The 25,429-nt window shown below is 35.9% G+C and overlaps 2 protein-coding genes across 8 annotated transcripts in view; one reads left to right on the top strand and one right to left on the bottom strand.

Moving 5' to 3' along the window:
• The window catches only part of LOC149480131 (uncharacterized), a 43,702-nt gene extending 39,718 nt beyond the window's left edge, over positions 1 to 3,984 (top strand). Inside the window, exons 10-12 of the mRNA XM_089707319.1 lie at positions 956 to 1,028; positions 3,269 to 3,373; positions 3,836 to 3,984. Of these exons, the coding sequence (XP_089563445.1) occupies positions 956 to 1,028; positions 3,269 to 3,294 (99 nt within the window). The 3' untranslated portion in view covers positions 3,295 to 3,373; positions 3,836 to 3,984. The remainder of the gene's footprint in view (positions 1 to 955; positions 1,029 to 3,268; positions 3,374 to 3,835) is intronic.
• A 3,511-nt stretch (positions 3,985 to 7,495) lies between these two features.
• Hrb27C (Heterogeneous nuclear ribonucleoprotein at 27C) overlaps positions 7,496 to 25,429 on the bottom strand; it is a 36,636-nt gene continuing 18,702 nt past the window's right edge. The window contains exons 7-12 of one of the 7 annotated variants that reach the window (XM_089707258.1): positions 21,887 to 21,976; positions 19,751 to 19,923; positions 15,377 to 15,434; positions 9,738 to 9,820; positions 9,542 to 9,623; positions 7,496 to 9,123 (exon numbers count right to left, since the gene is read on the bottom strand). In XM_089707258.1, the coding sequence (XP_089563384.1) occupies positions 9,005 to 9,123; positions 9,542 to 9,623; positions 9,738 to 9,820; positions 15,377 to 15,434; positions 19,751 to 19,923; positions 21,887 to 21,976 (605 nt within the window). In that variant the 3' untranslated portion in view covers positions 7,496 to 9,004. Of the gene's footprint in view, positions 9,124 to 9,541; positions 9,624 to 9,737; positions 9,821 to 10,280; positions 16,835 to 16,958; positions 17,152 to 19,750; positions 19,924 to 21,886; positions 21,977 to 25,429 lie in introns of those variants that run through there. The other 6 variants (XM_089707252.1, XR_016317113.1, XM_089707253.1 and 3 more) reach the window with 6 other exon arrangements.

Below are 25,429 nucleotides of genomic sequence, written 5' to 3'. Positions count from 1 at the left end.
ACCGCTAGTTATTAATATTTTAAAATTATTATTTTTTTATCTTATATTAAATAAATGATTACAACAAATTTTAAATTTGTTGAAATGTAATATAGTGTGTTTTCATTTTATGCCCTAATTAAGGCAAAATAATAGGTAAAATGCCCCAAAGTTCAGTATTTTTAGAAATTTCATACTTGACCACGTGAGTTTCGGTTTCGGTTTCGGTTTCGGCCGAAACTGAAGCCACGGCCGAACATTCGGTTTCGGTTTCGGTTTCGGCCTGGAAACCAGTTTCGGTCGGACACTAATTTTATTATTTGCGGGGCTGCGGTTATCCTTTCAATAAAATAGGTGGTAACGGAGTGCAACCATTAGTGGCTATGCAATTAGGTGCATTGTTAGGCTCTTCAATAAGATAATTAGACTGTACCTATTAAGGACTGTACTTATTAATAGTAGGCTCCAATAAATAAATCAAATAATTAACTTGTTCAAATTATCTCTATAAAGTATGATGATAGGATGTAGTCTCGTAAAAAGACAATTAATCTTATATATAAAAATGAATCACAAAATGTGTTGGTAAGCGCATAACTCGAGAACGGCTGAACCGATTTCGATAATTCTTTTTTTATTATATTCCTTGAAGTACGAGGATGGTTCTTATGTAGAGAAAACGTAAATATTATGTACCACGGGCGAAGCCGGGGCGGACCGCTAGTTATTCATAAATCATAATTATCGACTGTAATGGAAATTCTAGTCATGGTTTCGTGTTTTTAACATGTTTCATCGAGGCTCGCTCCAATTGCTTATACAGTGATATTAGGTATATTATAGCAAAACTATATGCTATAGCTATGATAGCTATTTACTTAATCAGTCCATTAACTCAGTCTTCATCCTCGCATTATAACGATAGATAAAAGCACAACAATCAACAATCAAATAAGTAGGTATTGTGATATTTTAGGAGCATTCAGATGGGTCAACGAGTCCCCGTGTGGAAGAAAAGTCCGGTGGACGCTCGCCCGGGCCTAATGAGGGTAAGCCGACTTTTAATTAACCACATTTTTTTATTCTTTGCTGGTTTTAAATAGATTGAATGTTCATTGTCTGAAATATATTTAATATTTGTATCATTTTTTTTTTTATTTATTTTTTTTATTTCAGAACCAAAGACACATATACATATTATCACAATACTCTGCCAAACTGTAAAACAGTTTGTTGGCAGATGTAGCTCCATTTTACAAATGTACTTCCATTTTACTTATAAAACACTACAATTTAATTTAACACTTTGATATTCTAACTAACAATGTTACATTTCAACGGCCACAGATCATCAACACATCAACTCACTCTCAAATGCATTTAAAAAATATCTTCTTAATTCCTTCCTAATAATTAACAAAAAAACAGTTTTGGCACTAAGTACTTCCTATGTCTCTGCCCATAGTAGTTACAATAGTGTGGCACTTCTAATACATTTTTATTTCTTAAGTTATAAGACATTGTTTTATTAATACAGATTTTAAATTCATCATTATGAAATTGTTCCATTGCTATTAACATATTTACCTTCTCATGAACAGGCAGCATCTTGCACTCTACAAACAAATAGTTATAATCATTATTTTTTTTACAGCGGATTTTTACTTTTTCATGTGCTAATATTTTAATAAATTTTAATTGAAGCGCTTTTATTTTATCAAGGTAAGTCTTAAAAGTGCGCCCATAGCTAGCCAATCCATAAGAAAGCAGTGAGTCAGTCAATGCATAGTACACAATATACATAGTGGCCTTATCTAAAATAAAACTAAGATGATGAAATTTTACAAGAACTGCCCTCAGCCTATCCGAAAGATTAAGAATATGAGATTTCCATGAAAAGTATTTATCAATAACTAACCCCAAGTATTTGTATTCTTCCACTAATTCAATATTTTTACAATTACATTTCTTTGCAATATGTAGACATTCATAATTATGACCTAATATTTTTGGCGAATTCATAGTCTTACTATAAGGTGAGCGAATATGTATACATTTTGTTTTATTCATATTGATTATGATTCCATTATCGTGCGCCCATTTTATTATATTTGTAAAGTCATTTTGTATTTTAGCTTCTAATATGTGCATATCTTTATGCGCATAGAGTAGACAAGTATCATCCGCATACATATATATACTGCAATCACGTACTACACTGCACATACTGTTCACATGCATTATGTATCCAACGGGTCCGAAGACGGAGCCGGTTGGCACGCCACACTCAACCTTTGCCGGCTTACTGGCCTCCCCGCTAACCATTGTTACAAGTGTTCTATTCCCAAGGTACGCCTGGAGCCATTTACTAACACTCCCTGCGACCCCACACTCTTCCATTGCCTGAAGCAGCTGGTGGTGCTCCAAAGTGTCAAAAGCTTTTTTGAAGTCTATGAAAACGATCACCACCTGCTTCCGTTGGTCTAGGGCCTCATTAACTTCATCCGTGAATCGTGCCAGGAGCGTCTCCGTGCTTCGGCCCCGCCGAAATCCATATTGGTTATCGGTTAATACATTATTTTTTTCTAAAAAACTACTAATCTGTCCGACAATATATTTTTCTACAATTTTATTTATAACCGACAATATTGCTATGGGTCTATAATTTGTGTAATCTGTATGTGCTCCCTGTTTGAAAATAGGTCTGATTATAGCGGATTTTAACATATCAGGATACAGCCCTTTGTCTACACATAAATTTATAAACAATGCCAAAATGGGACTCAGTGTACTTTTTAACATTTTTATCTCTTTTACCCTTATTTTATCTATACCAGGCGATTTATTAGAACTTAAATTATTAATTATTTTTTCAACATCCTTGGATGATGCTTTTTGAAACCTTAGTGACACTAAACTATCTTTAATGTAAGTATATCGATCAAGGAATTTATAATCACAGTTGTGTTTAATATTTGAGATCTCTTTTGTAAATGTGTGAGAAAATTTATCACAAATGTTTACTGTAGTATCCGATTTACCTAAATATTTTATAATAATTTCATCTATACTTTTTTTATTTCATAGAGAACCAAAACAATTAATTTTGAACAAGTAGCTAACTATTAGTCATTCGAAAGATATTTGCACGCCTGTGAATATTTAGAAGCAAATGCTACGTTCATAAAATGATAAGTACTGAATTGAAAAATAAAAGCAGGTTTTTTTTCAATTGTTTACATATGCATAGTTAAATAATTAACATTGTTAGGTAATTTCTAAATTTCAGTGATGGAGAGCGACAATGAAAGGTGATGGTCGGCTACCACGCTGCTGGATCGGCTCGCGCAACGTGGCTTTGCGGCTGACACGCGTTTGGCTCTACCACCTACAGGTGAAAAGCTGATATCATTACCATCTGCTACAGTGTGAACGTAGAGCATAATAATAACTAATCTTTGTGATATGGGCCGTTACACAGAGGTGCAGTGTTATAGTAACAATGCACACCATTCTTCTACATAACTTTAGTATACATATTATATGGTGAAATATTTTTTACAAATCGGTCAAGCAGTTTTTGAATCTAATCGTAACAAACAAATAACCAACATAATAATGTAGCAACCTGGTTATTCATATTATAATAATATTAAGAGTTTATGTTGCATGCCACCTAAATCCTATTCAAGTGAAGGCTAAAAACTAATAGACTACAGGCCGGTATAAAAAAAATATGGGTCATTTGAACCACCAGGTGACCTATCTAGAACGATAGAAGAGCATAAAATAATAAGATTTAGCACTATGCCGTCACTTGTAAGCTGTCCAATATTATATTGTGATTCCATTACAGGTTGCGCACGGTACAGGGAGCTGTGCTACCGCGCTGCGCAGGCGCACCTCCCGTACGAAGACCCGCGGCCCTGCGACTGTACCAACTGCGCCGCAAGAAGACTTTCAGATCTGACCTAGATATCAATTACCTACATTACCATAGTCCATTTTGCGGAAAATTTAAATCATATTTGATTTTTGATGTTACAACTTTACACTTAATACTTAAGTACCATTATAGACTAATAGTCCATTGAATGAGTCCCTCCAAGGGGGGTCTAGAGTGCGTGAGTTAGTAACGTAAGATGTTTCTTCGGAAACATGTCAAGAGTCCCTAGGTAATAAACATACTAAAACCCCGGGACACTAGGAGGAGCCCCGGAGTGGGGGGAGGGGGGAAATGGGTCCATTTTTTCATTTTTCGCTTAAATCTTAAAAACGGTACAAGTTAGAGAAAAACTTTCAAGGAAAAGTTGAAAGGCCATAGAATTATCTACAAGTTGTACCTAAATCATTTTTTCCTATATCCTACCGTTTCTGAGTTATACGCAGTAAAAAATGATTTTGGCTCAAACAATTTCCCCATACTACACATCAATCGATCAAAAGATATTTATTTCTTCCAAAAAACTCAAATGTGCAACTTGTGACCGGTACTGATAGATTGCTCTTAATTAGGTCTATAATTGGTAAAATAAACACATTCCTCCATGGAAGCCTTTAGGAGGAATCGATTGTCAAAATATTATATTAGGGCAGTTTGAGTTACTGAACTTGATCTTTTTATTTTTTTCTTCCAAAAAACTCAAAAGTGCAACTTGTGACCGGTACAGATAGATTGCTCATTATTGTGTCTATCATTGATAAAAATACTAGATTCCACCACGGAGGCGTTTACGGGGAATTGAATTTTATTAGGGTAGTTACGATACTTGAACTTTTTATTTTTTTTCTTTCAAAAAACTCAAAAGTGCAACTTGTGACCGGTACCGATAGATTGCTCATAATTAGGTCTATCATTGATAAAAAATCCAGATTCCACCATGGAGGCGTTTAGGAGGTATTGAATTTTATTAGGGTAGTTACGATACTTGAACTTTTTAACTAACTGTCCTAATAAAATTCAATTCCCCGTAAACGCCTCCATGGTGGAATCTGGTATTTTTATCAATGATAGACCTAATTATGAGCAATCTATCGGTACCGGTCACAAGTTGCACTTTTGAGTTTTTTGGAAGAAAAAAAATAAAAAGTTCAAGTATCATAACTACCTTAATAAAATTCAATTCCCCGTAAACGCCTTCGTGGTGGAATCTAGTATTTTTATCAATGATAGACCTAATTATGAGCAATCTATCTGTACCGGTCACAAGTTGCACTTTTGAGTTTTTTGGAAGAAAAAAAATAAAAAGTTCAAGTTCAGTAACTCAAACTACCCTAATATAATATTTGACAATCGATTCCTCTTAAAGGCTTCCATGGAGCAATGTGTTTATTTTACCAATTATAGACCTAATTAAGAGCAATCTATCAGTACCGGCCACAAGTTGCACTTTTGAGTTTTTTGGAAGAAAAAATTAAAAAGATCAAGTTCAGTAACTCAAACTACCCTAATATAATATTTTGACAATCGATTCCTCCTAAAGGCTTCCATGGAGGAATATGTTTATTTTACCAATTATAGACCTAATTAAGAGCAATCTAATAGTACCGGTCACAAGTTGCACTTTTGAGTTTTTTGGAAGAAAAAAAATAAAAAGTTCAAGTATCGTATCTACCCTAATAAAATTCAATTACCCGTAAACGCCTCCGCGGTGGAATCTGGTATTTTTATCAATGATAGACCTAATTATGAGCAATCTATCTGTACCGGTCACAAGTTGCACTTTTGAGTTTTTTTGGAAGAAAAAAATAAAAAGATCAAGTTCAGTAACTCAAACTGCCCTAATATAATATTTTGACAATCGATTCCTCCTAAAGGCACATGAGTAGAAAGACGGAACAGAGACTAAGCTTCTTAAGAACGTGCAAAATTGTTACCTATTTTGGTAGGGTTGTCACAATAGGTTAAGACAAATTAAACAAAACTACCTACTACAACCCAACCTAGGTATGTACACACTTACAATACATACATACATACTTACAAATGCTAAACTTGTAATAATAATGAAAGGTAAAAACACACCATGTACAATTCTCATCTTATTAAAAAAGGACCTAATAAAATAAACGCAAGTAGGTACTTACTTGAAAAAGTAATAATCAAAATATTTACTCACCTATTGTACTCCTTGAGATAGTTGAAGTATGATATATTTTTGGTTTTTCTACTATTATTCATACACACAGTACAATAAACAACCATTTTTGACAATGAAATATTACGTTTTATATTAAAATATTCAAACTTGCAAGTTGCAACTAATAAAACAAACAACGTGCGTCGTATCAACCCTGAGACTGTCCTCTGCCTAAACCGGTTTTTTCCAGAATCGCTGCGTACGCGACAAGCGGCCAGAGTCACACACACATGGCCCCGCGTACTTGTAGTAGTGCAATCGATTCTCGCGTTTGTTTGAAGCTTAGTCTCTGTTCCGTCTTTCTACTCATGTGCTAAAGGCTTCCATGGAGCAATGTGTTTATTTTACCAATTATAGACCTAATTAAGAGCAATCTATCAGTACCGGTCACAAGTTGCACATTTGAGTTTTTTGGAAGAAATAAATATTTTTTTTGAATAATGTGTAGTATGGGGAAATTGTTTGAGCCAAAATCATTTTTTACTGCGTATAACTCAGAAACAGTAGGATATAGGAAAAAATGATTTAGGTACAACTTGTAGATAATTTTATGGCCTTTCAACTTTTCCTTGAAAGTTTTTCTCTTACATGTACCGTTTTTGAGATTTAAGCGAAAAATGAAAAAATGGACCCATTTCCCCCCTCCCCCCACTCCGGGGCTCCTCCTAGTGTCCCGGGGTTTTAGTATGTTTATAACCTAGGGACTCTTGACATGTTTCCGAAGAAACATCTTACGTTACTAACTCACGCACTCTAGAACTTTTTATTCAATGGACTATAAGTAAATGTTGGCAAAAATCTGCTATTATTGTGGTGACTGTAGTGAACATTTGATAATTTTAAATCTCACACGTGTATAGGTATTAGGCACCTACAAGATTTACCCCGCATCGCCCTTTTCATTCATTGGGAACAAAATTGGCTGATCTTAACGAGTAGGTAATATTCTATTATAACGGTTCGTTGTTTCTGCAGATGACTAAGCCAAGGCCCATTCCAGATTCCCACAATATAAGCATTTAATAAATCTCACCAACTATTGTAGTTTTTGTCGGGTCAATTTAACATTTGAATATTTACTAGCATTTTCATGTCCAGAAAATATTTTTAGGTGTATATTCCCGCTTAAATCCACCCTTAAATGTCTATTAAACGCATAGCTACCTATCAGATCAGCACTCTTAGTTGCTTTTAATCCTAGTGCCTTAATCCTATCAAGCCAATTAAATTATTATGTATTTAAAAATTTTAAAGTGTATTTAGTAACTTGCGAGACCATTATGCTTTAAACGTTCTCTTGGCAACTTAAATTCTGTCCAATTATATCGATTCGTGTAAGTAAATTAGGCCTTAATTAAGAAATAATTTGCGTACAATTAAATTTACACAATTTATTAAGAAGAAATTCTACATATAATTTTCCGTAAAAACTTAATACGAAACTTAGGAAAGTTACTCTAAGCCGTGTTACTTAGCCATTATTTATAAATTTTAAAGTAAGGTGTCAACTACAATAATTATACAATAATAGAAGTGTTTATCTAACTACTCATGTGCTATCCGATTGAACCGCTTAATTTTAAGGCCTAATATTAATCATTAATTAAAGTAATTCTAGAATATTCTCTAGGCTTAGATATTTTAATCATATTGTGTCTCTTGATTTGATGTTTTAAAATATTATGTACAATTATTACAGCTATTTATAATAAAAATTATTTTAATTACATTGATTGTATCATTCTAATGTTTGTACTTACCTGAAATGTATTTAATTTTAGTATATTGCAAAATCTATATCTAAAGCGATATTAAAGAATCTCTAAAATAAAATACCATGATATCTGCTACCTAATTCTTTAAAAAAAAACAGTTTAGGAACGACAATGAAAATCTTATTTGAAGGAATGAAGTCAGTCTTGTAGGTGTGTAAATACAAATAAAACTTACAGATATTAGTATTTTTATTTGAAGTAAACAGAACACAGTCAAAATAAACAGAAGAATGTCTCACCGGACAATTTTGGCCAACATTGACCGAATATCATGCATAACAATATATGGAAAACAACACTTCGATTAAAACCAAGTCAAAATGGGAATAACTGAAAAATTTTAATTGTTTTGTGTATCAAATCAAAATATATGGCCTTAATTAAGGAAATGTAAATGCTTTTTGTCCAAACGGATATTATGCCAGAGGTAGAAAGATTCTAAACTTACAATAATCGCAAAATGGCGGTATGATATTTAATTTCATCAAATTTATCTTAATCCTTATAAACAAACATTTAAGAATAAAAGGTACATTCGTAATGCATTTTAAATAGCTATTATGTCGAAAACATCATACAAAATATGATTTTGTCCTATATTTTTATGAAAGCGTTTCATATTGGAAAGTAAGTTACAACTGTAAATTTTTAGATTCCTCTCATCGTAAATCCAAAATGTATCAAAATAGAAAACTATGCTAACGTCTTAAAAATAACACGGAATCATGTCTATAAGACGATTGCAGTACGTCTGACACGAGAAAACCGAGAGCGTCTCATTCCCATAGGCTTGATTCCGTTAAAAATGTATTTAAAAACTCAATGATTGCTCGTAGAAAAGATATAATTATTTTACAAGTATATTCAAAAACGATCGTTGCCGTGCGGTTCTACTTACCGGAACCCGAGAATATTTCAAAATGCGTTTATTTTAGTATTTTTTCAAATACGTCAAAAATATATATGTATAAAAGATATAGCTTTAACTTCTATGTGTTATTATTTAAATAGTGTAATAGGAATATTTTTTATCAATGTCAGAACCGCCAGCTAGTCGTCTAAAATCGCAGGTACCAGGCTAGCATGACCGAGCGACGAGTCGTTCACTCGCTAACGCCTATAGGGATGGTATGATGACGCGGAAGCAGCGCCCGAGGATCCGTGGTAGCTTCGCTTGGACGTCTTCTGGTAGCCATCTCCCGACGCCCCAGTGTACTCATAGTCGTCACCTATACATAAACCTATATTAACACTGAACAACTCGACCGAAATCGTAACAGCAAAATTTTCAAGCATATTCAATTCTCATTATACTTTACTTGATACTGAAGATTATAATAAAGAACTCACCGCACCACGCACCAATCTTCACCCCGAAACTAACTATTAGTCTACCTACTTCTACGGACAACACGAATTCTAGTATTACGTATTGAAATCGGGCAGTTGTTAGTGATATTACACGGTTACAATCCAATGTCATATGCATGAGTCGTATGATTTATTTGTTCTAACTAGTGTTTTTACAAACCGAACTTGTGTGTAGTGTGTGATGAGACCATGCTATGTTATACTGAGGTTACTTCTATAACAAATATGAATTTACGTCAACTAAATGAATTAACGAGGGTTTAAATTTTGGGAGACCTGAGGCAGACGCGGATATGTCCGATACGTTACAAAACGAGGGCTGTGGGGATACCATGCCTCCGCAGTACATCATAGGGACCTGCATTTCAATAATTGTTAATCACTAAATAGAACTACGATATAAATTGTATGAGACTGCTAAGAATTTAATTTAGTTGTTCATCTATATATGCGACTGAATTCATTATATAACCTGTGGCAATGTTCCGATCGCATCATTCATTTGTGGCACAAACTTCGGACTGCCCGCATTACTGCTTACGCCGTCACCCTCTGCTAAACGTTCATTTACTTTTAAACTATTTTTGTACCAATTTCACAACAAAATTAATGTTATGAAATTGGAATGAACTATCAAAGAAGATGAATAAAATATTTCTGTGCATTTCTCAAGAAAGACTAAAGTAATAATGAAGCAAAATATAATTGTGTAAAGCTATAGACTATAAATAAGCCATAGACAGATACAAGTGTGAATAAATTATTAGTCAACAAAGATTACCTTGCCATATACCTACATAGTGTTAGTACTGCGTTAGTAGTGCATGCAAGTTTTGTGTGCTTTCGAAATGTATAATTTATATATCAGTAATTATTGGAAATATCCGTGTACGATATCGGGTATATTTGAATAGAGTTTAGTAAGACTATTCTAGACGTTTGTAAGTATAAAAACAAAAATTATGATAACTTATCTAGTGGGGAGTGGGGGATGCAACCATTAAAAATGCCAGTATTATTTTGAAATTTTTGATTTCTTTTAATTATCTACGTTTTATAATGTCCTTAAAGTAGATATATATTTCATCATAAGATATCTCAAATATTTGCAGTGGTAATATTAATATTTTAAATTTATAAACCAGTAGTAATAGTAATTACTTAAACCATTAAGGTAGAAGAAGCTTAATAATAGGAAACTACGACAAAACCGTTTAATTTTTTCCATTACATTACAAACTACATACTTAAACGTTACCAGTTAAAACTAACGCTAATATATACCCAAAATACCTAATATGAATAATGCATAATTTCTACTTCGAAAAAACCTTAGTGTTATGTTCTGTGATAGCACTTTTAATCATTACATCGAATACTTAAATCTCATACAAAGCTTTCCATCTTAAAATTTTAGTGCTTCGGTTAATTATTAATCAATAACCGTAATTAACTAATTATCATTAGGTACTTGTAAAAAAAATAACAAGGACGCACGCGTAAGTCTATCATAATTTTCCTTTTTATATAAAGTATGCGGAGCGAGCGCGTGGGCGTGGCCTCCGCGCTCGCTCGCGCACGCACTCGTTAGGGCTAAGGTATAGTACATTACAAGATACAACGAATCTAGATAATAGTCTTACAATCGTAACATGCTTAGTAGATGGCTCTATCGCGGCCGCCGCTTCCGATTAATTACACTTTATACGAAATTAATACAAGTCAGTATAAATACGGCGCCCCGTAGTGGGACGCGTCGAGTAAAACTTATACACTGCCGTAAGTAAACATTACTTTAAATATTGTACATCAGTCGATAGTTCACCTAATCATTTTGTAATCTAAATAGATCGAAATATGTACTTTAATTCACTATAAAGAAAAAATATAGTTAAAAAAATAATCAACATCAAAATTTTAATTAAAACAGAAATAAATAACAACTTGCCCTAAGTTTTTATAATAATTAATGTTATAATTAACTGTAAAGCCCGTGCAATTTATTTTACGATTAAAATGTGTTCAATAATTACATTATATTATATACTCTAGCATAAATACGAGGATTTTATATTAATAATACCTGCATTGGTTTTTAAAAATAAGTTTAGAACCGACTATAGTGACAATCGGCCGTTGTTTGCCGACGCATTTGCTTTAAATGCAATTACGAGTAAAAAGAACTTAAAAAGAGAGTTTCAGCTAATCTAACGTTACAACTAGGGGATTGTATAATATAATTAGTCAATTACGATCGTAAACTTTATTGATGTATGCGCTCGCGTTGCGACGCGCTAGCTATCAAATACCAAAATACACTTTTACACAAACATGTTATACTACTGAATAAACATACACATATAAAAACCGCGTACACTATATAAAGTAATACAAACAAGAGTCGAAAGGTTAACTACAAAACATCACTACAGTTAAGCCATGATTAAAATATTATTCCATAAACATTATATTAAGATACAGTACATAATATATCTTATGTAGATATTACTCAGTGTAATAATGTAATATTAAAATGCAATGATGCAAGTGCGTCAGGCGCCGCGAGCGCTCCCGGCGACATTTGACAGACGAGCCTCGTTAGTCTTATCGTATTTGTATTTCGCTAACTATTTTTAATTAATAAATTCATCCAATATTTAATGCTCTCCTCCTATATAATAATAATTAAAAACTCATATAAATAGTCTTCAATTGATTTTTCACAATAATTTGCACTAAGTTTAATGTTGAGTAAATCTAAAATTTCTAAATACATATCATACTTTATCATAAATAAATCATACTCTTTATGTTTAATTAGATGATTGCCACATTGATCCATTACAAACTAACTTGCTTAATTGTTCCGAACGTTTGTGAGTGCGGGCTTACGACCCGTCCCTAACACCTTAGTGCTAACTCGAATATCACTGAAAATAATATAATATAAATCATCTATATATTTACTTAACTTTTTAAGGCATCGTTTTAAACGTTTCGATCGATTCATCGGTGGTTGCACATTATAGCTACGGTAAGTGATCGTGAGAGATGAGCGCGCGGACGAGTCGCGCGAGTTTGTACGGTGTACGGTGAACCGTGTACGGTGGACCGTGTACGGCGGACCGTGTACGGCGGACCGTGTACGGCGGACCGTGTACGGCGGACCGTGTACGGTGGACCGTGTACGGTGGACCGTGTACGGTGTGGCGGTTAGCGAAATGGGACCGGGTAAAATGCAATTAAAAGCGACGTGAACGTGCAGTTCCAACGAGCCTACACAACTAAAGAGACTTAGAATAAAGAGCCGTAACTGAGGAATGAAATTGAAACAAATTAAACCTAAATATAGGAACGATCAGACGACAGTAAACGAAGCGATAAATAGTAAAGACTACACGTAACCTAGTGGGCGATTAGGCACTGATTTCAATCGTTTAGTTATTAATTAATTATTTATTTCTTTATATTGTTTTAAGGTACGAGTTTCCATTTCCTACATTATGTCAGTCGTGTGTAATTAATATAGAGCTATAAGAAATGTACCAATATGTGCATTAACTATGAACATCACAATGTAAAGGCGTTTTCCTCAGTATGTTTAGCGTTAATTTGGCACCCCGCACCTTTCGCCGGACCGCGTCACTTATAAATTTGCTTACTCCTCACTTTACTCATCGTATATAAATTATACTTTACTTATGGTGCGATCTTAAATAACCCTATACTATACGCGATCAAATTATGCATTCAATGTATTCAACAATTCGTCTAGTAAAAACATTTATAACAAATCTTATCTTGCGCCGCGAGTAGGGCGGTCGCGCTCTAGATATTTAAAATTAAAGGAACAGCTCCCGTTCGTATAAAGGGGGCAGTCTAACAGTACGCCGTAAACTCTAAGATAATTACAACAAATAAAGTCGACCAGCCGCCGCGCTCGACTGCTACGCTCCGATTTCATTACTTAGCTTATCACTAAAATTTTAATCAGTCGATCGGTCAAATGATTGAGCGATATAGTACAGTAAAGGACTAACATTAAATTTAATCTAAAAATGTTATTTAAATAATAACTCACAAGTCGGGGCGCGGCGCCCGAGCGCGAGCCGGAGCGCTCCGAATCTATACAGTTTTAAAAAATATTTGGCAATCGTACAAATTAAAAACGTTAAAACTATGTGTCAATTGGTTCGATTAAAATTATGCTTTACACACAAGTAAGTATATATATGTACAAGAGTCCGCGCGAACGGGGCGGGGCGGCGCCCTATCTATATCCTAATGATTGAGCTTCGTCAGTCACTTAACACATACGTTATCGTTTGTTTTAACAATTTGGCAGGTAAATTTAATTCATTAAAGTTAATAAATTCCACAATTAATAACTTAAAAATGCGATAACTAAAATTCAATATATGTATAAGAAATTAAAATTACGAATAATCATGTACACAGAAATTGTTCCCCTACTATTTAAAACAACGGGAAAAATATTAATTAAAAGAATCACGTTCAGTCATCCTACTATGTTTCGTTTAATTAACACATAATAATAATAATAATTTCATTACATCGCTACCGTTTTTCCTAACTCTAGTGCGTGGTAAATAACCAAAAATCTTCTAATATTAACCATACATATCGATATATATACGAATACGAAATATTTATACAAGTGATTAGCTTAAGTTAAGTTGTTTATGTGTATGCGTCGCGCGTCGCGAGTCTGTCAAATGCGCGCCGGCGGCCGAACGCGGGCGCTTCTTGTTACTTACGTTACATTGTAACATCACCACTAACTTACATACGAGATCGCGAAGATCCACATGATATTATTAAAAGAAATCATTTTAACTCCGAAAGAAAAATGATAATAATTGACAATCAAAAATATAATATATAAGAAGATTAAAAACGTTAAGAGCCCACATCCAAAAATATTTTAAAGAGTTAAAAAGAAACGTGTCGTACAGGAGAGTACGTGCCGACTTCAGCGTTCTTCGGACTTAGTCGAGGGGCCGCGAGACTTCGGGGAAAGGAAAAGTTCATCAAATTACATTAGGGACTTCACGAGAGAAACATTTAACACAGCGAAACGTTGCAACAAGCGAATTCAAAAAATACGCCTCACTAAGCACTATCCAATTATTCATGCAGGTGTTTTAAATCTAATATCATAATTAGTTCTTTAATAATAAATATTTAACATTATAAAAATGTAGGTCCTTACGTACGCGTGTGGGTTTGTGTTAATGCAGTTCAGTTCTTATAGTAATCGATTACAAAGTTTACTTTACATTAATGTTGCATTGAACTTGACATATTTCCACGATTAAATTGTCGATGTAACACGTTAAATGTTTAAATACGCGAGTTGCCTTCTGTTTTGTGTCGGTATAAGTCAAATCCTACGTCGATGAATGAATGTTAATAAAAAATCCTACTATCAAGGTTCACTGTCACATTTCAGAGACAGATTTGATAGTGTCGTGTGATCGACCCGGCCGCCCGATGATGCGCAACGTTTATTCAAAATCAGTACTGTAATTATTCGAAGACAAAAATTAAAAAAGGCAGCCATCGGGACGACCGGCAGTCGGGTGTGAATGTTGCCAACCGAGTCGAACCTAAACTAAACCGGGTACTCGATCTGGTCGGGGACAAGTTTGCGGACAGAATAGCCCGCTTGATCGATAATTTTGATGCTACATGGGAAGTCGGAAGGACGAGACGCTATTTAAAATAATAAACGGATAATTAAGTTAAGTCAAAGAAGAATCAGCAAAGGATGAAGAGTGTCTTCTTATGTTTGATTTTACGCGAGTATTATACATTTAGAAATTAAAGACTAACGGATTTTAAACGCAATTTATTCATTCTATTACAGTCTCCCCGTGACCACGCTCGCTGTAAAGTGTTCGCGATGTAATAATAGAATGAATAAATCGCGTTTAAAATCCGTTAAGTGTTTAATATCTAAATGAAGAGTCATCAAGCAAGCGGGCTACGTGTGGGCGTGTGGGCGTGTGGCGTGTCGCGGCGCCTAGGCGGCGGGCCACTCCTTGCTAAACTCGCAGTGTTTGGGCGCGTGGTGCGGGAGGTGCACACCTGGCTGGCTGGGGAACTCGCCGCCCGCTGCGAACCGCGCCGCGCCGCCGTACGAGCCCTGGCGGACACACGAGTCAGCCCAACCCCTCCCGCGCGTCTAGTATAACTGGCGCCCGACCGTCACACGCGTACCGGGGACGCTTGGCTCGATCCGCTCACGCGACAATTTCCCGTTTTGCAATCATTGTCAGTTAACTCAGGCCCCGGAACCACAGACACAATAGAAAATCTATTGTATCTGGGACGGATCGAGCCGCTTGGGGCTCAATGGGCTTACGTTTTAAATGTTCAAAATGAGCACTAATTACGTCGAGTGAACGGACTTTTAAACGTAACCGTTAAATCGAATTCGATCGCGATGACTATTTTAAAAACTCTGAAATGGACAAGTTTTTTGAAGAGAAAACTTCTTTAGCGGCGTTGAGCACTTTTTCTGTAATGGGTATAAAATCTTAAACTCGCGTCAGGACACATGACCTGATCGAAAAAGCGTAAGACGGATACCATTCCAAAATATCAAACATGCTCTACGTTAATAATCAAGTTTTCACTTCTGCCGGCACTCCCGGAGTGCAACCCGTCTTGTTTTTATTATAACGTTTATTACGCTGACAAGATACCGAATGCGATTTAACGATGAGGTCGTCGAGCCATAACACGCCTCTAAACTAACTGGCCAGACCGTGACTTATTGTTACTATGATCGATATTCCGATAGGCCTTTAAAATTATTCTTACAACAATGACATTGTATAATTATACCGTAGGCTTTGCCAAGTTATACTAGACGTAGTATACGAGGCAATTTGCAACTTATCAAATTAATTATGTATATAGAGGGATACACAGGAGATCGTTGATGCGAAGCGGCCTATTTTTCTCTGCATGATATGATTTGTCTATTAAATTCATAGTTGTATATCGAGTAAATTAGGAAGCTATAATTCAAAATCAAACAGACCACTCGCGTTAACGATCTCCGAATACCAAACGATTTGTGGTCCAATTGATTTCAGGAAATAATAAGAAAAGTCAAAACAATTAAGGATTTATGAATAGGTCCGACGACAAATCGAAGGGTATAAGACGCGCACTAAGAATTTACCAACCGAAGCCTGAACAGGACAAGTATAAAGATAGAATTTCCAAAATTGAATGAATAGAAGTATAAAAAATATATATTCTAAAATAATTTGAGCGCAGGCTTCGGCACTTTTGACTGTGTCGTCATGGGGCGTCAAGTTGTTCAAAATAATTGCAAAATTAATGTATAATCCGTTTCATGATTTTTATTTCGTTTTACAATAATGAACACCCCATGAAATATATGCGACACAGTTTTGAAATATGCTCTCTCGTTACATTTAACAGAATAATCGAATTTCATCTCTGAACACTTAAAGTACACTTCTTAATATTATTTTTATCGTTAAAATTATTATATATCTATTAATGAACCTGTAACAATATGAAAAATCCAAATTTTACTAATTTGTACTTTAAATGCCAATTCACAGTTATCCGAGATGAAACAAAGCGTATAATCATCTCTCGAAGGCTACAAAAAATGCTAACGCGTGTCACGAACTGTACTAAGGTAAAGCTTAAAAATCTAGTGCGGTGCGATGCCTTTAAGGTGAGCCCGCGAAACCTTCGCACGATCGAACCGTCCATAGTGAGAAATCCCCGAGTTTCGCGACATACCCTCATCCGAACCCACCCAACGTTTAATTGTCTTTCGGGATGAGCCACTCTTGTGGGCCCTGATCGACCAACTGGAAAAGAAGAATTACAGACATAAAGTCCCACTCGCCACAATTCGCTCCAACTCATAGCAAGAAATGTAAGTAGCGCAGAGCGTGAACATGGAACCGAAAGCGTGTGAATCCCCGAAGATGATCTGGGAGCGGGTGTGTGGGACGGTGGGACGGTGGGACTGTGGGACTGGGACTGGGTGATGAGAGACCTTCAGCGAAACTTGATAACATTAATCTTCTTGATTTTTCACTATGGATAGCGGTGCGACTGCGAACTAGCCCGGCGCAGCTCGGACAATCAAAAAGACATCGCACATTCGTTCTCGCCGAGAGCATGCAAGTGGGCGTCGATGTCCGATGTAACTCCAAATATAACAAGCATAGATATGGGAACACACGCGGCGGCACATGCTGCGGCCCGCTCGGGAGGTTTGTTTGCATTCAAGTGTTTATATATCATGTTTTCGCTGAATATCACTCGCTCACCGGTCGTGTAACGCAAACAAACTCGCAAAGTACAACCAATTTGAAATTAGCCCAGCGCCGTTCGCGCTTTACGCAGTAAACATTCGGGACGGGAACGAATTCACACATGCTTTTGGGTGGATCGAGTCAAATTATAATGAATGTGAAAACGAAATCGAAAAGCGGAGAGGACAAAGGAAACAAGCCCCGGGTAGTTTGTAGCAAATAGTGTATCAACTTGGCTGTACTTTTACATATTGAAATAGAAACGTCGCCTCATAGCAGTTATAATTATATGCATTGATCTTAATTAAATAAATATATTATAGGTCCATATAAATAGTTAGAAATATAATTGTTTGTTTGCGAATTTTAAACGAACTGGATAAAAAGGATGAAATGAAAAATAATTTAAATAAATAAAAATGTAATGCAGAAAAATTTGATGTGAATAATTTTAAATTTAAACTATTATGAATATGTAATCCAAAATAGAATTTAAATATCCAGTAAGTTTAAAACACCACTCCTCGTCACAATGCATATGGCGGAATAAATAAAAGCATGTCAATAATAATATTCCTATATATCGGTTATATAATGGAGGTTAAACATCGGAACCCACTTTTTATGTCATGACTCAAAAATAGTGTTAACTTCGAGTCACAACGAGATAGAATTGAGAAAAAACTGTCCAAAAGTATTTGCAATTTATACGCGTCATTTATTTATTTATTTTGAATGCTATTGATACAATTGAAATTATATTACGAGAAAATTGGAAGGTAACAAGCAGAATAATAATGATTGATATTAAATTGCAAATACGATTAGGCACGCACTAGATTTTATGGTTCAAGCATGATAAGGAATCACTCGATTATGCGTTTAACGGCACAGCTGGCAATTTGAAAACAAAAGCACAATATTACTACATATATTAATATCCATTCCCACTTTGCACCCGGCATTTACTATTAATTATCTTTATATAAAGCCATCCACTTTAATCTTACTCAAATAGTTTATACCGAGTTCAAATGTTATTAAAAAAACATCAGCGTATTACTGCATGGTTAAAAAAATTGCCAATATCAAAATAATGAAAGTAGCAATTGTTTTAGTTGCATTGTTCAAATTAGGTTACTTTGACGGATTTTTAAAACTCGTAAAATTAAATTGACTGTGCAAAGCAAGTTTAGTTATTTTTATCCATCAAAATAACTTATAGAAAACCTTCGAGTCCAATTTGCTATTTTGTATTATGACAAAAATTATTATAAGACTAAAGTTTAAGAATTAGAGTAATAGAATTCGAAGGCCTTCCACTTTTGTGTCGATATGCATGAGTTAGTAATGCACATGTACAATTTTCGCGACGGATTTCATTGCACAATGGTGTGGCATTAAATAGTTGATCTGATAAGGAATAGACGTCACAACATAATGTTTAGATTTATTCTATTCAGTCATACAATATTAAATATGGGATATTTTTAACAGCATATGCTCAATTCCGTCGCGATAATTTACCGCATTCATTTCCCCCGTGTATTTGTAATAAATTAGAAAAATATGTGTATAACGACACTATAATTTACATACTTTATTGAATAACAAAATCGATATGGTTTTACTAAATACATTACATACGATTGTATATATTAAGTACTTGAGCGGCGCTATAGACACATTTTTCTAAAAACGCAGTATACATAGGAAACAGTATGTCAACACGGTCATTTCAAATGTATAAAAACATCCCGTTTTATTATAACCATCAATTAAATTTACGTATACATCAATCAACCCTCCCCCCGCACATACTGTTTCCCCTTTATACCTCGTACGTGTACCATCCGCACTCAACGACTGAGCTGAAGTTGGCACCGCACACTCCCACAGCCAACTTCAGCGCGGTCAGAGCTCGAGAGTGCGCGTGTGTGTATGCAGCTAGCTACATGCACACGAGCGCATGTGTACGCAGCTACTACTGTAGCATGTATGCGTGTGTACGTAGCTAGCTACATGTACATTGTACACGTGTGGTGTGCAGCTAGCTACACATACACGTGCGTGTATATAGCTAGCTGCACATACACGTGTGTGTATGCACTATGCAGCTACATGTAAGCGTGTGTGTGGTGCGCACCTGGTCCTGCTGGTAGGCGGGCGGGTACTGCTGGTAGGTGGAGTAGTCCGCCGACGAGCTCTTGGAGAGCGCCGCGGAGGAGAGCGCGCCGGCGAGCGGGGCCGCGCCGCCCGCGCCGCCGCCGCCGCGCCCGTACATCTCGCCGCCCTCCGACAGCGGCACGTACGACCCGGCTGGGGGGACAAGCGTTATATTTATTTATTTATTGACGTGCTAACGTTTTTAAAATCGTTTTAGTCGGGTGACATGTTCAGAAGCTTGTGTCACACCAAAACCTCACGAGCGCGATCGCAAGTATAACGAGAGAGAGACGGACCGATCTCCCGTCTCATCTCGAGCGCTGCCACCAATAAGACGTTATCACGTAAACATCTCGATCGTAAACCTACTTTACAAACAACCAATTTTTTTTATATTTTATTTATTACTTTTTAATAAAACTATACATGGGAAACTTATGGCTATACATATTTACATAACAAAAAGAGAAAAGTATAGTTTATTCGCCTTATCACTTAAAAGTGATCTCTTCCAGGCAACCTGGACAAAAGGTAACAAGCTTACTGAAATTACGATGGTAGATAGAAAAAAAAAAGGCAAGTTATATTACAGCACTGTTATAAAAATGGCTAAGTTCTATAAATGCTAACAAAAACTGGATGACGTGGATGTGTTGTATTTATTTACATTACTATGCAGTTAAAAATTCTTTGACAAACTTAGCAGAAAGTGGGGGAGTCGAGGGTAAATTTATAAAAAAAAACAGCTTATTAAACTAGTTTATTATTTATATTGCAAATTATAAAAAAATGTATATGTTTTGTATTTGTTAGGAATGCATCAAAACCGATTTTGAATAGAGTGGGAAGTTAGCACAATTCGATTTTAAAGAAATTAAAGCATTATTTTGCATTATATTATTAATACATTAAATTGATTAAGAATTATAAACAATCCGTTCTTAACTAATTCAATTGATCTCAAAACATATCAATAATTAAATATCTCCCGCTACGCCGTACAAACAAACTCACAGTCATTATTACACCCACATATTATTTACTTTCAATTAAATCACAAATCTGTAAAATTAACTAAATCTCTACTTAATTCGCTGCGCTGTTCGCATATGATGTATGTCAATTAAAAAATAACATAACATAATGTATTTTTTCTTAATTTTAGGAAAGGAACTAATAATTCATTCAAATGTTTCATACTATTTCTCAAATCATTCAAAGAACATTTAAGTCCTAACAGCAATCTAGGAAAACAAACATAATTCACAGGGCGATCTAGGCAGCAGTTGGACTTATGGAACCTGTTGAAATTGAGGACTGTATGAAAATGATGATGTACAGCTAATATATTTATTATTTAAGAGTAATATAACTAAGCAGCAGTTGACTACCGTGTGGAATTTACTTGAATGCTAACATGGCCCATGGCCACTATGGCCAAGTATATAAGTTGAATAAACTATAACATATGTCGCTAAGCTAAGGCAGCAGTTGACAAACAGAAACCGGTGAGATAGTTCTATGGTAACATCTACTATTCAAGGACCTAGGCTATTTGATATGGCAATCTATCTAGGCAGCAGTTTTAACGGGAGCCGATTTTGATTCGCTAAGGTAAGAACAGACTAGGTAAGCTTTTATGCAGCAGTTTGCTTACAGGAGTCGCGTGTTGGCAAGGTTAAAACTATTGGTAACCTATGAGATCGACAATAATCCAGTGCCGGCTATCTAGGCATCAGTTTGCTAACAGGAGCCGTGAGGTTATACGTCTAAGCTATCTATTCGGTCAGCTACAAAGGAGCCAGCTATCTAGGCAGGAGTTTGCCAACGGGAACCGATATAAGTTTGCGAGGTTATAAGTGTAAGCTATCTATTCATTGGCGAGGTTGGCAAGAAAGGAGCCGGCTATCTAGGCAGCAGTTTGCCAACGGGCAGTCGGTGAGGTAAGTGTTGGTTCAGTTTTAAGCTATCTATTCGGTCGGCTACAAGCTGCCGGCTATCTAGGCAGCAGTTTGCCGAGGTAAGTGTTGGTTCGGGTAAGCTATCTAGTCGGCTACAAGGCAGCAGTTCGCGGTAAGTGTTGGGTCGGGTACAAGCTATCTAGTCGGCTACTAACCGGAGCCGGTGGAGTTGGAGTTCTGTGGCATGTTCCAGTTGGTCCAGCTGCCGCCCGCAGACGCGCCCGCCGGCGCCGAGCTGTAGTTCGCTGCACCGACAAATATATACGTTACTATTACTGGACACTACGCAAACGTATATTTTTTTCATGAGACTAAATCTTTCTTTAATAATCTGTGACACAACTGCTCCTATAAAATTGTATTTATTTTTTTATCAGTTACCAAATTGGGCGCTAAACTGCTCCTGTAAAACTGTATTGAAATATTCAATATTGAAACAATGCGTCCCTGTTTTGTTTTTAATCTGATACGAAACTGCTCCTATAGTAAATTGGATAACAATTTAGTGTTAATAGCTGTGTTTTACCTGAAAATAAAACACATATTAAATACTTACCTATATTTGAAGCTTACTTCATTGAGAAGGCACCTAGCTTTTTCCGCCTATTTTGCCCTCTCTTTCCGTTGTATATATGCTATCTCTCTCGCACACCTCTCCACCAGGTGACGGGGCGCACGATAATGTGCGGGCGCTGGATGTTTTTTCATTGAGTCGAAATCCACAACAGGTGGACGTTAAGTGTAAGCTTCAAATATAGGTAAGTATTTAATATGTGTTTTATTTTCAGGTAAAACACAGCTATTAAACACTTGACCGTAATTTGAAGCTTACTTCATTGAGACCTGTTTGTTACCCACCTGGTGTACAATGTGACGCCAATGTGAATTTGAATACATAAGTAATTACTTATTTCTTTATTTGAAAGAGTAAGGTGTGCAGATAGTATACCTACTAATAAATCACACAAATTTTTATATTATATAATATATTAACAATCCCAGATGAAAAGTTAATCAAATAAGAACCAAAAAGTTAATCATAATGATTAAAAGTATTAGAACTTATGAGATTGGTTCAAGCGTACCTTAGTTAACCTTTTTGGGCTTGAAAAGTTAAAGTTACTACAATTTCCACTATCTTTAGCGTAAATCTGCGAAAGCGCCAGTAACGACTTTCAATTACGCATTTAGATGTTACTTACAAAATGAAGCAACAGCTGATCCCGACGAGGCAAAAATACCTCAAACTCAAACCTTTATTTATTCAATTAGAACTCTGCAGAAGCATCATTGAATCATCTTAACATAGAATTACCAAATGTCTCAACTCACACAGTTTTAACCCAACCTGCTACAAGCGGACAAGAAGAGACCTTGGTCCTACTTTTGGGGTCAGAAGTAAATTTAAAAGGTCACCCCTTGAATAAGGCAATAAAATAACAAAACAGGTAAATGGTTTAAATTATAATACAGATTTTTAACATCCAACTAAACCGTGCGGTATCTTTTAATGTTTAGAGCCAACGTCGCAATCATAATCTAAACATGGCTGGTACTTTCAGTACAATGCATGAATTATTTATTTAAAACTGATAGGTCATAAACTCTGTACTGGAAACAAATATACTGAACTCAAGAGACTAAAATGATAAAGAGCTTATCTGTGTCCCAAAACTGCAATTACTACAGCTAAGTAGGTACGTTACTTTTAATCAATTCAGTTTTAAGATATAACTATGATTTACATCAGAACTTATATACCGAAAGTCTCGGGACTACATAACGTGACTTATTTATAATAGTGTTTGTGCATAACACTAGGCAGTCAACAGCTATATGAACGTCAGATAGGAAAAGAGCCAAATTTATCCAGTCAGTAATAAAGGATTTTAACTATACTTATTATAATTCAACCAACTACTACTAGCTATTCCGTACGTCTTTTGGGTAGACGGAGGCAAATAGGATTTTTATTCCAACTATATCATTTGATATTTTGAAAATGTACTCCACATTTTCATACCGTCAGAGTCATTTTGCAGATTATAGTGGTGCAGCACTGAACACTGTCTATTAGGTGGCTGGTGCTGCTGACCGGGCCTTCAGTTCCGCTTTCCAGAATACCTTCACCCTTCTAGGTGCTACTACTACTGAAATAGCGGTACTCTATCGCGTCATTCAGGTCTCTAACTGACAGGATTTCTCATATTATCGTAACAACCTCGCTCGTTCTAATGCTGGGGCCACATTAACGGGAAATGCCATTAATTAACGCGATAATGGACGTTAACTTTAGGTGTAGCCAGTATTATTTAACAACGGCATTAACATTGCCGTTTGGCGAGGCGATAGCTTTATCGCGAGAATTAACGCAATGAAGCGGTCACACTACGTCCATCTTGCTAGAATTTTAGTAAAATTAACGCCGTTTTTATCGCCAACAATCGGCATTCACGTTGACCGTTCAAGTGTAGCCACCCACTTAACGCCTTAAAAATTATCGGAATAATTATCGCGATAAAGGGCATTAGACGTTAGACGTTAGTGTGGCCCCAGCATTACGAGAACAAATTATCGCCAAGGAATTCTGCTGCAGGATAACGGCAAGAGAGATTAGAAGCTTAACTATGCATTATTATGCTCAGGAATATGGTGGATTTTGAATACTATCGTCGTCTGAAAGTATCTCCTTTCGATTAACTTCATTAAGGATGCAGATCTGATCCCATCTTTGTTCCGTAGGAATGCTACGACAGTCTAAACGTTACACTGGACAAAGAAAATTGCCCTAAATATAGTCGGTTGTTCCAACATCCGTAATATGGCTAGCCTACCTTGCTAGCCCTTGATTGTAACTGCTACCAATGCAGGCATTGCTCTCGTGTTGTCCACAGTTGTGCGAGTGCAAAAATGAAGAACAGAGCTCGTGGGGAGCTATGTCCAATGAATCTGTGTTAAGATTATGACAGTATAGGACAGTTAGCTGTGGATGCGAAGACAGGACATTACTTTATTCATCCGTAAACACGCGAGGCAGCCACGGACAGCGATATAGCAAGAACTAAACTAGCAAAGTTTAGTTCGCTTACCAGACTTATATTTTAAAAGCCGTATAGTCTGTACCTACTGCATTTCATTTATTGCCCCCCCCCCCCCCTCAAAGCCAAGAAATGAACAGTCATTTGGCAGAGCTTTCTCGTTAGGGTAGGGGTTCCAAGTAATATCTAATAATAAGAGGTTTTTGTTTGGATAGATTGACTTTCCGTTATTTATCCTCTATCCTATGTAACTCAACAGTCAGTATTCTCAGTATTCGTTGAGTACTTAAACGTTTTACGTAAATAGTTGTATATAACTTTATTATACAATATAATAATCCTGGTGGGATGACAAGAAACTTGTCTAACAAACGATTATCCTAATCCCTCAGCGATTTATTGTTTGAGCCCTGAAGAAAAATCTCATGGGTGCAATAATGAGGTCAAATGGGTTGAAAAACGAGTCAAATAAATTGCCTACAAGACCGGGCAACTAAAATAGGCCTATGAGAGGTCAAATATACGTAATCAATCGTTTGAAATTTGAAATTTGATTTTGAATCAATCGTCATTTGTTACATTCAATCGCTTTGCGATTAAAAAATCTCTTCCGATGTTTTTATATGAAAATTGGTCGGCTAGTGCCATTGAATGACGATA

This window comes from Colias philodice, chromosome 19 (assembly GCF_061535455.1).
Source record: "Colias philodice isolate Cphi_HAF_F1 chromosome 19, ilColPhil1 Martin Lab GWU primary, whole genome shotgun sequence".
Classification (NCBI taxonomy): domain Eukaryota; kingdom Metazoa; phylum Arthropoda; class Insecta; order Lepidoptera; family Pieridae; genus Colias; species Colias philodice.
This window is presented reverse-complemented; position numbering and strand designations above follow the sequence as displayed.